The sequence below is a fragment of the Mobula birostris genome, chromosome 2, assembly GCF_030028105.1.
Source record: "Mobula birostris isolate sMobBir1 chromosome 2, sMobBir1.hap1, whole genome shotgun sequence".
In the NCBI taxonomy this organism is placed as follows: Eukaryota; Metazoa; Chordata; class Chondrichthyes; order Myliobatiformes; family Myliobatidae; genus Mobula; species Mobula birostris.
In genome coordinates, this window is record NC_092371.1 from 198,957,599 (window position 1) to 198,973,605 (window position 16,007).

Here is a 16,007-nt window from a genome sequence, read left to right on the forward strand (position 1 = left end):
GATCGAGACCAACCTCCCCAGGGAAAGATCTGATATGCTCTGTGATGCTAAAAAATCTAGAAGGAGCGCTCTTGAAGTTGCTGCATTTTTATAACAGTGTGGAAGGAGGGAAGATTACCAAGTGCATGGAAAGAAGCAGTAGTAATTCCAATAAGGAAGCCTGGCAAGGATCTGTCAAAACCCACTAGCTACAGACCAATTGCATTAACATCAAGTATATGTAAGATAATGGAAAGGATGATAACAAAGGTTATCATATGAGCTTGAGAAAAGAGGAATGCTGGCAAGTTATCAGAGTGGTTTTAGAAAGGGAAGGAATTCCATGGACTCAGTGATTAGAAATAAGGAAGGCCCAGGCAAATAGAGTGTCAGTAGTGGCAGTGTTCTTTGACATTGAAAAAGCCTATGATATGATGTGGAAGGAAGGATTATTAATTAAACTGCACAAGATGTGGGTTGGTGGGAGAGTTTTTAATTGGATTAAAGATTTTTTGTTTGGTAGAAAAATTCAAGTTCGGATTGGATCAGAATTATCAAAACAGTACGTAGTGGAAAATGGCACACCTCAAGGTAGTGCGATTAGCCCATTACTTTTCATGATTATGATCAATGATGTCTTCACAAAGGTACCAGTGGATATAGGTAGGTCACTGTTTGCAGATGATGGGGCCTTGTGGAAAAGAGGCAGGAACATGGACCATATAATCAGGAAACTACAAGAAGCAATTGATGAAGTGGTGGAGTGGGATTATGATTGGGGATGTAGATTTTCAGTAGACAAAACTCAATCTGTATTTTTTTTTACCAGGAAAAGGGTTGAGGTAGGGAAAAAGTTAAGGATGTATGGGGTTGAATTAGAAAGGGTTGCATCATTTAAATTTCTGGGAGTTATATTTGATTCACGATTAATATGGGCAGACCATATCAGGAAAGTTGAGGAGAAATGTAAAAAAGTAATAAATGTGATGAGATGTTTGACTGGTGGGGAATGGGGAGCAAGTTGTTCAGCTTTGAAGAGAATGTATGTGGCTTTAGTAAGATCTGTATTGGATTATGGAAATATAGTATATGGATCAGCAGCTAGGTCTCTTATAAGGAAACTGGATGTGATTCAGGCTCAGGCCTTGAGAGTGTGCAGTGGGGCTTTTAAAACGTCACCAGTGTCAGCCCTACAGGTAGAAATGGGAATAATGCCTTTGGAACTAAGAAGGATGCAACTGATGGCAAACTACTGGACTAACTTGCAGGGGCACAATGATTCTCACCCTACTAAAGGAGTGTTGCAGGAGTGCTGGGAAAATGGGAGGTTTCAGAGGGATACCTTTAGTCGGGTAGGGAATGATATCGCGAAAGAATGTGGAGTGTTTGATCTGAGGATAAGTCCTTCAGTAGTTTATCCGGTTCTAGCTCCATGGAAGCTTGTATGACCTGACATAGACTGGCATTTGTTAGAGGTAAAAAGGAAAGAGATATAAAACAGATTTGGTAAATGCATTTAACTGTCATGTGATGGAAAAGTATAGTGATTATACTCACATTTATACGGATGGTGCGAAGGAACCTGCAACATGAGTGACAGGGTTTGGGGTGTTCATACCAGCAAAAGAAATTGGAATCAGCAGAAGAACATCTAATAAGTTAGGAGTGTTTACAGTGGAGATGCTGGCGGTGTTGGTTGCGTTGCAATGGGTGCAGAAAGCCAGACAAGCCAAAGCATTGATATGTTCAGATTCATCCTCAGTTCTAGCAAGTTTAAGGTCTTTTCACACAAACAGTCGGCAAGATGTACTTTATGAAGTCCTTCAGTTAGTTACAAGAATTGCAAATCAGGGAGGTCAGGTAAAATTTCTATGGGTTCCAGCACATGTAGGGGTGAAGGGGAATGAGAGGGTGGATGAGTTGGCAAAGAGGGCGTTAAAGAAAGAAAATGTGGAAATGCACATTAGTATCAGTAAAGCGGAGGTTAAGTGTGTAATCTGGGAAAAAGTCAACCGAATGTGGCAAGAAAGATGGGACAGGGAGGGGAAAGGGAGGCATTTATATCAAATACAAAAGAGTGTTGCAGTTACTAGGGTAGGTAATGGAAACAGAAGAGAGGAAATTGTGTGGACTGGGTTAAGGCTGGGGCATTGTGCATTAAACAAAACATTGAAAATGAGAGGGAAACATCAGACAGGATTGTGTGAGGAATGTCAGGAAGAGGAGTCAGTAGAACATGTAGTTTTGTGTTGCAGGAAGTATGGGATACAGAGAGAGATGATGAGAAATAAATTAAGGGAGTTGGGGATGCAGGAATTCACATTAAAAGGGTTGCTGGGCATGGGTGAGAGAGCACAAATTCGGGTATTTTTAGCGTTTTTAAGGGGTACAGGGGTTTTTTATAGAATATGACGAATAAACAGGAATAGGATACTGGATGCCAACTGCCGTAAAACAAGATACAGACAGACAGACAGAGTGTGGGCTGTGTTTTTGGAAGGGCTGATCCAGGTTTTGTGGGGATAGAGGCAGGAGTGAGTGGTGAACTGTGGTTGAGTTGAGTTGTGACTGGAAAATGGCAGAGAGAGAGAACATCAAGGTGTTGAAGGAAGTTTTTCGCGAGAGTGGAAGTGAACTAGAGTTGGAGATCGGTGGGAAAGAGGAACAGAATGGAAAGCGGTAGAAAAGAAAGCAGAGGTATGGGATATCAAACTCTGAGGATTCAGTGGATGATCAAAGCAGGACAGCAAAACAATGAAAAGAAGATGAAATTAAAGCAATTATAAAACTAAGTGAAGATGGGGTGTCATTTGGTGATTGGAACCTGATTTGTTTGATGAAGATGCTCAACAAAATTCTAGGCAAGATTAAAGGAACAAAGATTTTACGAAATGGATCGTTATTAGTGATTTGTCGGGATAGTTCTCAGCAAGGCAGTGATAAGATTAAGTAAAATAGATGGCAAAGAAGTACAATGCTCAATAGCCAACAATAGAAAGTGGACTAGAGGAGTTATTTCGGGGATATCAACAGAAGTTACTATGGATGAGATTAAACAGAACATAAAAGAAGCAAAAATTATTGAGGCCAAACGTTTGAAAGTTACAAGAAACGGGAAAAAGTGTGATAGTTTATCGGTAATGATTAACTTTGATGAAGAGAGATTGCTGACTAATGTTTAGGGTATATGTGTTATGCGGTTAGAATATATATACCCCCGCCTTTAAGATGCTATAAACGTCAGAAATTCGGGCACATTGCGGCGGTCTGCAGAGGAAAACAATGATGTGGGAGATGTGCTAGAATATGGAATACTTGGGAAACGTGAAGCGGAAGCTAGGCTGAAATGCTGCAATTGTGGCGAGGAACACAGCGCAGCTTATCGCGGGTGCATTTATAGCAAGAAGGCGGCTGAGATACAATATGGAAAAGTAACTCAAGGAATCAGTTATGCAAAGGTAGTGAAAGAAGTTGATGGAAAAAAAGGCTGTCAAGCAAACAAATACAGGGAATAATAAACTGGTGAATTGTGAGAGCTGTAATATGAAAAATAAGGATACACTATTAATGAGTAGAAAGGAGTTTGTGCTTTTTATGGTGGACGCAATTAATTGTTCAGTGCAAACAAGTAAAAGAACTGAGAAAATTAAAGTTATCGTCAAGTCTGCAGAAAAGTATCTTGATATTAAAGGGATTAGGTGGGAAGAAGTCAAAGAAACGCTGAATGAAGAATCCAGTAGTTCACAGGAAGGGGAGATGGAATCTTAGTAGCAGTATATTTATCTCAAATGGTCAAGAATTTAAGAAATGTTTCAGAACTTAAGGAAAATCCTCAGATTTTATGGTTGAAGCCCAGGGTAAATGTGCAGAACTCCAACAACAAATAGAAGTACCCAACAAGAACAACGGTGAGTTGGAAAGAGATTGGAAAATTGAGGAAATTATCACAAGGATACAAAAGGAAAAGGAATTTGTTGCAAAGTGAATTATAGACAATAGGTGCAGGAGTAGGCCATTAGGTCCTTCGAGCCAGCACCGCCATTCACTGTGATCATGGCTGATCATCCACAATCAGTATCCAGTTCCTGCCTTATCCCCATTACCTTTGATTCCACTATCTTTAAGAGCTCTATCCATCTCTTTCTTGAAAGCATCCAGAGACTTGGCCTCCACAGCCTTCTGGGGCAGAGCATTCTATATATCCACCACTCTCTGGGTGAAAAAGTTTTTCCTCAACTCTGTTCTAAATGGCTTACCCCTTATTCTTAAACTGTGGCCTCTGGTTCTAGACTCCCCCATCAGCGGGAACATGCTTCCTGCCTGCAGCGTGTCCAATCACTTAATAATATGTTTCAATCAGATCCCCTCTCAGCCTTCTAAATTCTAGAGTATACAAGCCCAGTCGCTCCAACCTTTCGACATATGACAGTCCCGCCATCCCGGGAATTAATCTTGTGAACCCATGCTGCACTCCCTCAATAGCAAGAATGTCCTTCCTCAAATTTGGAGACCAAAACTGTCCACAGTACTCCAGGTGTGGTCTCACCAGGGCCCTGTACAGCTGCAGAAGGACCTCTTTGCTCTTATACTCAATTCCCCTTGTTATGAAGGCCAGCATGCCATTAGCCTTCTTCACAGCCTGCTGTACTTGCATGCTTGCTTTCAGTTACTGATGTACAAGAACACCTAGATCTTGTTGTACTTCCCCTTTTCCTAACTTGACTCCATTAGATAATAATCTGCCTTCCTGTTCTTACCAACAAAGTGGATAACCTCACATTTATCCACATTAAACTACATCTGCCCACTCACCCAGCCTGTCCAAGTCACCCTGCATTCTCATAACATTCTCCTCACATTTCACACTGCCACCCAGCTTTGTGTCATTGGCAAATTTGCTAATGTTACTTTTAATTCCCTCATCTAAATCATTAATATATATTGTAAACAGCTGCGGTCCCAGCACTGAATCCTGCGATACCCCACTGGTCACCGCCTGCCATTCCGAAAGGGACCCGTTAATCGCTACTCTTTGTTTTCTGTCAGCCAGCCAATTTTCAATCCATGTCAGTACTCTGCCCCCAATACCATGTGCCCTAATTTTGCCCACTAATCTCCTATGTGGGACTTTATCAAAGGCTTTCTGAAAGTTCAGGTACACTACATCCACTGGCTCTCCCTTGTCCATTTTTATAGTTACATGCTCAAAAAATTCCAGAAGATCAGTCAAGCACGATTTCCCCTTTGTAGAATGTAGAATTATCTATATTCAGATTATAAAATGAAAACTTGGAAGCAAATGAAAAAAAGCTCTGAGGTCTCAGTAAACAACTGCAGGCTACGATCCAAGAAAAGGAAAACCTGAAAAAAAGCAGATAGACTTGGAAAAACAGCAATTTTAAAAGTGTAACGTGCAATAATCACTACTCTTTAACAAGACGATTTTAGTCTTACAGGTGATGTAGATGAAATCATTGTAATTGAGGTACTGCAACTACATGAAAAAATGTGACAAAATTAGGGAAGAATAGTAGTTTGCGGCATTATCTAATGAGCGCATTAAGCATTCACGAGGAATTACAGCTACAGAGTGATGCTAATTGAGAACTGCAGGCTGAACTAGATTGTCTAAAGTAGAAAACTCCAGGACATATTTGGTTGGAACATAAGAAGTCTAGCAGGTGGCGGTAATGCACCTGAAAACTGGTTACCAACTGCCATAAAACAAAAAAGAAGAAGGAGTGTGCGCTGCTGGTTTGTCTTGTCAGTCCCCCTTGGAGCAACCTGCTGATGGAAGGTTAGTGAAACCATTTGTGATCTCTAGGCCTGGTTGGAGGACCACTGCTTCATGGAGCCTTGTTGCCACTCGTTGGAGCAGTCATTCCGGTATGGCTTCGGCTGTTTCTGTAGCCAGCCAAGGTTACTGGCTGCCCTGAGACTCAGAGCCACCCCGGATTGAGCTCCTTTCCTGTCCTTGCCTCCATCGGGTAAGCCAGGATGATTGCTGTTACCCTGCGGTTGGTCCTGCCCCTTCCTGTTCCTTGCCTCTGTCGGGTAAGCAGGTTGTTTGCCGTTACCCTGCAGTTGGGTCCATCCCTCGCTGTCCTTGCCTCCATGGGGGAAAGTTCCACGTCCTGCCCAGGAGTTGCTCCAAAAACCCAAGCCTCGAAGACCCCAAGCCAAGCTCCAAGAACCCAAGCCTCTAGACCCCAGCCACGTCCTGTCCTGTAGTCATGTCATGTCCTTACCTGGTTCTGGGGCCCGAACCCAAGGCAAGACCCAGGTTCTGGGTCCTTGTACAGTCTCTGGCTCATAGCCCAAGCCCAGGCTCCTAGTGCATTGTTCCCTGTCTTGTCCATGCCCTAGCCCAAGTCTGCGTTCTTGTCCCTGCTCCTTGTCTGTATCCTGTCACAGTCCTACTCTAGTCAAGTCCTGTCCTTGTACTTCAGTGTCTGTGTCTCACATTTGGATCCATTCCCAGCACCCCACTGTGACACACGGACCTCTGGCACACTGCTAGTGCCTTCCACAATGAAGACAGATGCAAAGTACCCATGAAGAATATCTGCCATTTCTTTGTCCCCCATTACTACCTCGCCAGCATCATTTTACAGTGGTCCAACTTCCCACTCACTTTTGCTACCTCGTATGCCCATTCCTTGGCTTTTATGCGGTCTTTAACTACCCTTGTCAGCCACAGTTGCCAACCCCTGCCATTTGAAAACTACTTCTGTGGGTCATACCTATCCTGCACCTTGTGAACTATTCCCAGAAACTTTAGCCATCTCTGCTCTGCTGCCATCCCTGCCAGCATCCTCCTCCAATCTACTGGGGCAAGCTCCTCTCTCATGCCTCTGTAATTCCCTTTATTTCATTGTAATACTAAGCCAAAGAGAGGGCATATAATAGAGCAAAGGTTAGTGGGAAGTTAAAGAATTGGGAAGCTTTTGAAAACCAACAGATAACAACTAAAAAGTTCATAAAGAAGAAAGAGAGAATACGAAGGCAAGCTAGCCAATAATATTAAAGAGGATACCAATCATTTTTTCAAATACATAAAGTATAAAAGAGAGGTGAGAGCGGAGATCGTACCGCTAAAAAATGATGCTAGACATGTAGTAACGGGGGACGTGTAAATGGTGGATGAACTGAGTAAGTATTTTGCATCAGCGTTCACTGTGGAAGATATTAGCAGTATGATGCAAGTTTGAGAGTGTCAGGAGGAAGAAGGAAGTGAAGTTGCCATTATTAGGGAAAAGGTGCTTGGGAAACTGAAAGGTCTGAGGGGAGATAAGTCTCCTGGACCAGATGGACTACACACCAGGGTTTTGAAAGAGGTGGCTGTAGAGATTGTGGAAGTATTGATCTTTAAGAATTGTAGAGTCTGCCATGGTTCTGGAGATTGCAAATGTCACTCCACTCTTCAAGAAGGGAGAGTGACAGAAGAAAGGAATTTTATAGGCCAGTTAGTCTGACCTCCAAGGTTCAGAAGATATTGGAGTTGAGTGTTAAGCATGTAGTTTCAGACTCATGGTGTTCCACAGGGGTCTGTGTTTATGTCATATGTCAATGACCTGGATGACAGAATTGATAGTTTTGTGGCCAAGTCTGCAGATGATATGAAGACAGACGGAGGGGCAGGTACTGTTGAGGAAACGGAGGCTACAGAAAGATTTGGACAATGGGCGAAGAAGTAGCAGAAGGAATACAGTTCCAAGAAGTGTACGGCCATGCACTTTGGTGGAAGAAGTAATAGTATAGACTATTTTCTAAATGGAGAGAAAATTCAAAACTCTGAGGTGCAGACAGACTTGGGATTCCCAAAAGTTTAATTTGCAGGTTGAGTCAGTGGTGAGGAATGCAAATACAATGTTAGCAGTCATTTTGAGAGCAATAGGATATAAAAGCAAGGATGTAATGTTGAGACTTTATAAGGCAGTGACAACGCCTCTCTTGGAGTATTGTGAGCAGTTTTGGGCTCCTTATTTAAGAAAGGATATGCTGATATTGGAGAGGATTAAAAGGAGATGCATGAAAATGATTTCAGGATTTAAAAGCTTGTCATATGAGAAGGGTTTGATGGTTCTGGGCCTGTACTTACTGGAATACGGAAGAATGAGGGACAAAATCATTGAAGCCTATCGAATGTTGAAAAGCCTCAATTGAGTGGATGTAGTGAGGATATTTCCTATGACCAAAGGGGACAGTCTCACAATAGAGGGACGTCCATTTAGAATGGAGATAAGAAGGAATTTCTTCAGCCAGAGAATGGTGAATCTGTGGAGGCCAAGTCACTGGGTATATTTTAGAGAGAGGTTGATAGAATCCTGATTGGTCAAGGAAAGTAGGGATATGGGGAGAAGGCAGAAGATTGGTGCTGAGAGGGAAATAGATCAGCCATGATGAAATGGCGGAGCAGACTTGATGCACCTAAGGGCTCAATTCTGCTCCTATATCTTATGGTCTTATGGCCTAAATTAAGGTAAAAGACAATGGGGATCAAGGGAATGCTGCAGATGCTAGAAATTTAAAATTTACACTATGGATCTGTCATATTTCCAGCGTTATTAATGGGAGAAATAATGTTTGCATCTCTGTTGTGCAAAATACCAAGTATTTTGCACAACATTCCCATCTGCAATTTAATAGTACACAAAATAAATTTGTCATTGTATATAAAGTACATCAATTTTTTTATTTACTTTCATAAAGTAGTACAATTGTTTGATTTTATACATACCCATCTAACTTTTTAAAAGATAGGAAAGTTGTCTCTCCTTCATATGGTTTAAAATCAATGCATGACTTTAAACGATACTGCTCAAACGCATGTAAGATGACACCCTTGGCATTTAGCTCTGAAAATCAAAGCTGAAACAATTCATTTGAAATAATTTTACACAATAAAACAACACTAATTACATTTCCCAAATGAAGAACTATGAATCTCTCAGTTTGTAGAGGTTAAAAGCTATGTAAAATGTACCTGAAAATGCATAATGGTATGCCAATGAGATCTTGAGCAAAATTTTGCTGTATTTTCCTAGCAGTTGGCATGTGCCTTTTGATTCCTGAGCATATGCTGAAATAAACTCTCTGACATTTTTCCACTTTCAACATATTCCTGCTTGTGCTCTGGGACTGGGCTCTGCAGGCAGCCCAGCCACTGAAAAGAAGCTTACTGAGCCTCACCCTCACCCACTGGGACATTCCCTCTTCCCTCTGCTACTATCAGTTAGATTATCAATTAAAATTAGACATTGCAGGTATGATGTTGTGGGCATCACTGAGTCGTGGCTGAAAGAAGATCATAGCTGGATCCAAGAATACACTTTATATCAAAAGGACAGGTAGGTGGGCAGAGGGAGTGGTGTGGCTCTGTAGGTAAAAAATGTCATCAAATCCTTAGAAAGAGGTGACATAGGATCTGAAAGTGTTGAATCCTCGTGAGTAGAGAAACTGCAAGTGTAAAAGAGCCTGATTTACAGGCCTCCAAATAGCAGCCAACATGTGGCATACAAATTACAATGGGAGATACAAAAAGTATGTAAAGGGTCAATATTATGATAGTAATGAGGGATTTTCAATATGCTGGTACATTACTAAAATCAAGTTGGTGCTGGATTCCAAGAGAGGGTGTGGTAAACCATATATATGTTGTAACTGGGTTAACTGTCTGGACACACCCCTCTGTTGACTGCCCCTGTGACTCCTCCCACAGTTTCCTGTATAAAGGTGTTTCGCCTTGCCCTTCCCCCTCAGTCCGGGGGCAGACACTCACCATGGAGGTCGTATTGTACAGCGAATAAAAGCCTTTCGGGATTTTACCTAACCTCAGTCTTTTGGAGTTATTGAAGATGCTTCAGAGGGAATTTGTAGAATGCCAATGAGATGGCATTTTAGAACAACTTGTGGTTCAGCCCACTAGTGTGAAAGGCAATTCTTGATTGGGTATTGTGTAATAAACCAAATTTGATTTGGTAGCTTAACGTAAAATAACTCTTTGGAAGCAGTGATCATAACATGTTAGAATTCACCCTACAGTTTGAGAGGGAAGGATAAAGTCAGCTGTATCAGTATTACAGTGGAGTAAAGTGAATTACAGAGGCATGAGAGAGAAGCTGACCAAAGTTGATTGGAAGGAGACACTAGCGGGGATGACAGCAGAACAACAGTGACTGGAGTTTCCAGAGACAATTCAGAAGGTGCAGGATAGATACATCCCAAAGATGAAGAAGCATTTTAACAGAAGGAGGAGGAGGCAATCATGGCTGACAAGGGAAGTCAAAGACAGCACAAAAGCAAACGAGGGGGCATAGAATTTAGCAAAAATTAGTGGAAAGTTAGAGGACTGGGAAGCTTTTAAAAACCAAAAAAAAGCCATAAGGAAAGAAAAGATGAACTATGAAGGGAAGCTAGTCAATAATATAAAAGAGGATACCAAAAGCTTTTTCAAATGAGAGTAACAAAGAGGCAAGAGTGGATATTGGACTGCTGCAAAATGATGCTGCTGAGGCAGTAATGGGAGACAAAGAAATGGCAGAAGAACTTGAGTACTTTGTGTCAGTCTTCACTATGGAGGACACTAGCAGAATGCAAGAAATTCAAGAATGTCGGGGGCTCAAGTAAATATTGTTGTTTTTACTAAGGAGAAGGTACTTGGGAATCTGAAAGGTTTGAAGAAAGGTAAGTCACCTAGACTAGATGGACTAAAACCCAGTCTTCTGAAAGAGATAGCTGAAGAGATAGTGGAGGCATTAGTAATGATTTTTCAAGAATTACTAGATTCTGGAATGGTTCAGCAGGGCTGAAATATTGCAAATGTCACACCACTCTTTATGAAGGCAGAAGAAAGAAAATTGTAGACCAGTTAGTCTGACTTCAGCAGTTGGGAAGATGTTGGAGTTCATTATTAAAGATGAGGTTTTGAGGTAGTAGGAGGCACATGATAAAATATGCTGAAGTCAGTGTGGTTTCTTTTGGGGGAAATCTTGCCTGACAAATCTGTTGGAATTCTTTGAGGAAATAACAGGCAGGATGGACAAAGGCAAATAACAGGCAGGTGCTTACATATCCACTGACTCTCAGATTTGACTAATTTTCAGAAGGGCTTTGACAAGGTGCTGAACATGAGGCTAATTAACAGGATAACAGCCTATGGAATTACTGGAAAGATACTAGCATGGATGGAAGATTGGCTGACAAGCAGGAGGCAAAGTGTAGGAGTAAAGGGAGCCTTAGAGGTGCAAGGGGACTTTGGAGTCCTCGCGCAGCATTCCCTAAACATTGAGTCAGTGGTAAGGAGGGCAAATGCAATGTTAGCATTCATTTTGAGAGGACTAGAATATAACAGCAAGGATGTAATGGTGAGACTTTGTAAGGCATTTGCTAGGCTGCACTTTGTGAACAGTATTGTGAACAATTTAGGGCACTTTATCTGAGAAAGGATGTGCTGACATTGGAGAGGTTCATGAGCAGGTTCACAAGAATAATTCTGAGAATGAAAGGGTTAATATATAAGGAGTATTTGATGGCTCTGGGCCTATACTCACTGGAGTTAGAAGAATGAGGGGGGATCTCATCAAACATATCAAATATTGAATGATCAAGATAGGGAGGATGTAGGGAAGATGTTTCATATAGTGGGTGAGTCTAGGGACAGAGAGCACAGGCTCAGACCAGAGGGGCGTCCCATTTAGAACAGAGATGAGGAGGGATTGCTTTAGCCAGAGGGTAGTAAATCTGTGGAGCTCATTGCTACAGGTGGCTATGGAGTCCAAGTCACTGAGTATATTTAAAGTGGAGGTTGATAGGTTCTTGATTGATCAGGGGATCAAAAGTTATGGGGAGAAGGCAGGAGAAGACTGGATGGCCAAATTGTGTTATTCTGCTCCACTCATGGTCTATTAGGGAGGAGATACAGGAGCTTGAGACCCACACTAATACTGTTAGGAACAGTTTCTTCCTCTCTGTCATCAGATTTCTGAATGGTCCTTGAACTCATGAACGTTACCTAGCTATTCCTCTTTTCCACTTTTTATTTATATTTTTATTGTAACTTCTAGTACTTCTGGTTCCTTAAGGTTGTTATTGCCAGGGGTGGTAATGGGGACAAGCTCCCACTCCCTATTAAATGCTCCCAGTGGCAAGTGCTTCAAATAGCCTCTGACACCCATATCCAGCTCCTGGCTTTCACGTGTGGCTTAGCTACTAAGTCCGGTGGAACCACTTCTACAGACAGGAGAAGGGGCAAAGGCAGGTTACTGGTGCCTTAAAATCATTTGCTTCAGGCAAATGTGGCTCGTCAGCCTCAGCTGGCAGCTCGTCCAGAAGAAGGAAAACTCTGATCTCAAACCTCCGCAGCCTTGCAGCTATACCCACTCATGGGGAAGGCTTCAGGAGTAAACCCGGGGAAAAAATCTGGAGCTGAAGTCCCTAAGGCAGTCCTACGTTGAGTTCAATGCTGACTGCCAACTCCTGCAGCACTGCTGGTATCAGACCGTCTCAGTCTCTGCCGTTCCTTTGGGTTCATCAGATGTGTGGAGAGGGGAAGCTTGCTCTCCATATCGTACCACCCAGGCTTGTGTATCTAGACAGCTAGGATGCAATATTGATGGTCAACTGTGACCGACGGAGGCCTTCCTCTAGTACTTCTTTAGGTCTTATGGGATTGAGTTCAGGAGCCGAGAGATAATGTTGCAGCTATCTAGGACCCTGGTCAGACCCCACTTGGAGTACTGTGCTCAGTTCTGGACACCTCACTATAGGAAGGATGTGGAAACCATAGAAAGGGTGCACAGGAGATTTACAAGGATGTTGCCTGGATTGGAGAGCATGCCTTATGAGAATAGGTTTAGTGAACTCGGCCTTTTCTCCTTGGAGTGACGGAGGATGAGAGGTGACCTGATGGAGGTACATAAGATGTCGAGAGGCATTGATCATGTGGATAGTCAGAGGCTTTTTCCCAGGGCTGGAATGGTTAGCATGAGAGGGCACAGATTTAAGGTGCTTGGAATTAGGTACAGGGGAGATGTCAGGGGTAAGTTTTTTACGCAGAGGGTGCTGAGTGCGTGGAATGGGCTGCCAGCAACCGTGGTGGAGGTGGATACAATAGGATCTTTTAAGAGACTCCTGGACAGGTATATGGAGCTCAGAAAAATAAAGGGCTATGGGTAACCCTAGGTAATTTCTAAGGTAAGGACATGTTCGGCACAGCTTTGTGGGCTGAAGGGCCTGTATTGTGCTGTAGATTTTCTATGTTTCTATGTCTTGCATTGTACTGCTGCCAGAAAACAAATTTTAATGCATATTTCAGTGACAATAAATCTGATTCTGAGCAACACCCACAGAACTCAGCAGGCCGGGCCGCATTTACAGAGGGGAATAAACAGTTGATATTTCAGGCCAGTACCCTTCATCAGAACTAGAAAGGAAGGGAGCAGAAGCCAGAATAAGAAAGTGGAAGGAGTGGCAGATGAATAAGCTGACAGTTGATAGATGAGACCCGGGGAGTGGGAAGGTGGACAGGTGGGGGAGGGGGGATGAAATAAGAAGCTAAGAGCGAATAGGTGATAGAGGTAAAGACTGAAGAAGAAATTTAACAGGAGAGTTCCATGGACCATGGAAGAAAGGAAAGAAGGAGGGGAATCAGAGGGAAGTGATGGGCAGGTGTGGAGAAGTGAAGCGGTGAGAGGGACCAGAGTGGGGAATGGAAAAAGACAGAAGGAGGGAGGGGGGAGAAATGATTGGAAGTTAGAAAAATCAATGTTGGTGCCATCCAGTTGAAGCTTCCCAAGCAGAATATGAGGTTTTGCTCCTCAAACTTGACTTTGGTCTCATCATGGCAGTAGAGGAGGCCATGAACAGACATGTCGGAACGGGGGTGCGAGATCAAATTAAAATGGGAATCCATTGGGAGATCAAGTTTATTCCTCTCCATAGGTACCACCTGATTTGCTGAAGTCAGCAAAATGACCAGCATTTTGTGTGTGTTGCTCAAGATTTCCAGCTTCTGCAGAATATCTTGTGTTTATGATTCTGATTCTCTTAGGGAAAAGCATAAGGATAAGGTAAACTGCTCTTTTGTTAATTATTTATGTTTGTTTTAGTGTTTTCAACTATTTAAAAATGTTCTGAATTTGATCTGATTTTCTTTTGAGACTGCATGCAGAATTCTGGCTGAAATTTGAATGCAAAATAAATGGTGGAAATGCTTGTAGGCCAGGTAGCATCCACGCAGTGATACATTGTTCTGAACTGAAACTTTGGTGTTGTTTTATTCTTGTTGAGACTCCAAATTTTTGATTTTTAAATATGAAGTCCATATGCTTTAGATTTCTTGGAATATTTCTAGAATAACTTTTATAGATGTTGCTAATAATTAGCAAATGTTTTCAAACTTACAATGGATTATCCGTCCTTCTGGTAAGGAATACTAGCCCTAAAAAAAATGAATAGACATGTGCATGATGGAAATCTGATCAGACAAAAAGAAAATCAGCACTTGATGAACTTAGGCTTTGAAAGTAAAGTGTGTGCCTCCCTCTGTTTTGTTGTACGTGTAAAAAAATAACTTTCCTGAAAATAGCATGGAGAATTTTCAAATGAGCATATTATGCTTGATTGGTTGTAATCTTATCATTCAATGTAACTAAATGCAGTTAATAAACCCAAATGATTGCCCACTAATCTAAGGCATGTACTCTAGTAGTTCCTTTTCATTCTAGGTCAAACAATTATTCCACTATAAATGCTTACAGTAAACAACATCAAATATATAAATGTTAAATGACCAGAAAATTAAAAGATGCACTGTTCATCTGTTGATTTAACAATATTTGACTTTTGATTTCAAATAGCTTATCCTATATAAGTCATTAAAGTTGTCAATATAACATTTCAAAGTGTCATGTTTCGAACGATGTACAGCATCAAGATAATGATGACACAATAATATGTTTGAATGAAGACATTAACCATAGAGTTTGAGTACCTTCAGATTATTCAATAATTTTATAAACAAAATGTTACCAAGGCTATCCATCAGAATATACGGAATAGGGAATCTCCATCTCATTGTTGTATTTTTAATGGCATTCCTTTCTTGCTGTAATGGATTGAGGAAATCAATAGTCCATGAAAGATGAAAGCATGGAAATAGAAATGAATCAATTATGAATCAACTTAATGTCTGTCATACTTACAACCACTGCAATGTCTCCTTGAAACAAAAGCCTCTGGGACTCTATCAGAAACATAGTATGAAAAACTTATTATAAGACAGTCTGCACGCTGAACAAATATGACACACGAAGAAACAGAACATACAACTTACAATAATCCAGAGTAATTCAGCAGGATATTTTCAGTAAATTTAAAATGCATAACTTGAAAAATGCTCGAAGATGTACTAATTTTTAAAACTTACTTGCATTTATTTGTGGGATGTCCTCTCTCAAATCCTCAGCATCTGTTTCATATTCTGATTAATGGATTAGAAATGAATACATTAAATATTAAAAAGGCAACATGTTCTTGGATAAATTGCAAAGAAGTAGGATAAGGTATCATAACACTTACCATTTTTAGAAGGAACCTCTTTGATCTGGAAGAAGAAAGAGTTGTTTAAGTGGTGAAAGAACAATAAAAACTATTTGACTAGGAAAGTAGTGTATCTTACCACCGATGTGTCACAATGTGCCAACAAAACTACTAAACAAAAGGTTAAGAATCCAGTAGCATTCATTTTGCGGACAGCAAATGTGTTAGTTGTTTGGCGGTTGAGTTACATGGGCATATTAATATGTAGTTTTCAATATCATAAACTTTGTACAGTTAATTTAACTTTATGACATTTTTGGTTCATAAATCTGCAGTGCCAGCAATAAGAGAGCAATATTTCAACAACTATTCTTCTAATAACAGCTTCATGGTTCAATAATGTTATTGTATTCTCAGCCTTTGGCTGGTAAATTATTAAAACAATTCAGAAGAATAGTGAATAATTCACTCAGGAAAGCAGTTACTAT

The 16,007-nt window shown here is 41.2% G+C and overlaps 1 protein-coding gene across 1 annotated transcript in view; it reads right to left on the reverse strand.

Annotated features, from left to right (window-relative positions):
• Positions 1 to 15,762, reverse strand: part of LOC140209993 (meprin A subunit alpha-like) — a 57,247-nt gene extending 41,485 nt beyond the window's left edge. Inside the window, exons 1-6 of the mRNA XM_072278712.1 lie at positions 15,659 to 15,762; positions 15,559 to 15,583; positions 15,407 to 15,460; positions 15,183 to 15,223; positions 15,010 to 15,085; positions 8,720 to 8,837 (exon numbers count right to left, since the gene is read on the reverse strand). Coding sequence (XP_072134813.1) covers positions 8,720 to 8,837; positions 15,010 to 15,085; positions 15,183 to 15,223; positions 15,407 to 15,460; positions 15,559 to 15,583; positions 15,659 to 15,724 — 380 coding nt within the window. The 5' untranslated portion in view covers positions 15,725 to 15,762. The remainder of the gene's footprint in view (positions 1 to 8,719; positions 8,838 to 15,009; positions 15,086 to 15,182; positions 15,224 to 15,406; positions 15,461 to 15,558; positions 15,584 to 15,658) is intronic.
• Positions 15,763 to 16,007: the final 245 nt, after the last annotated feature.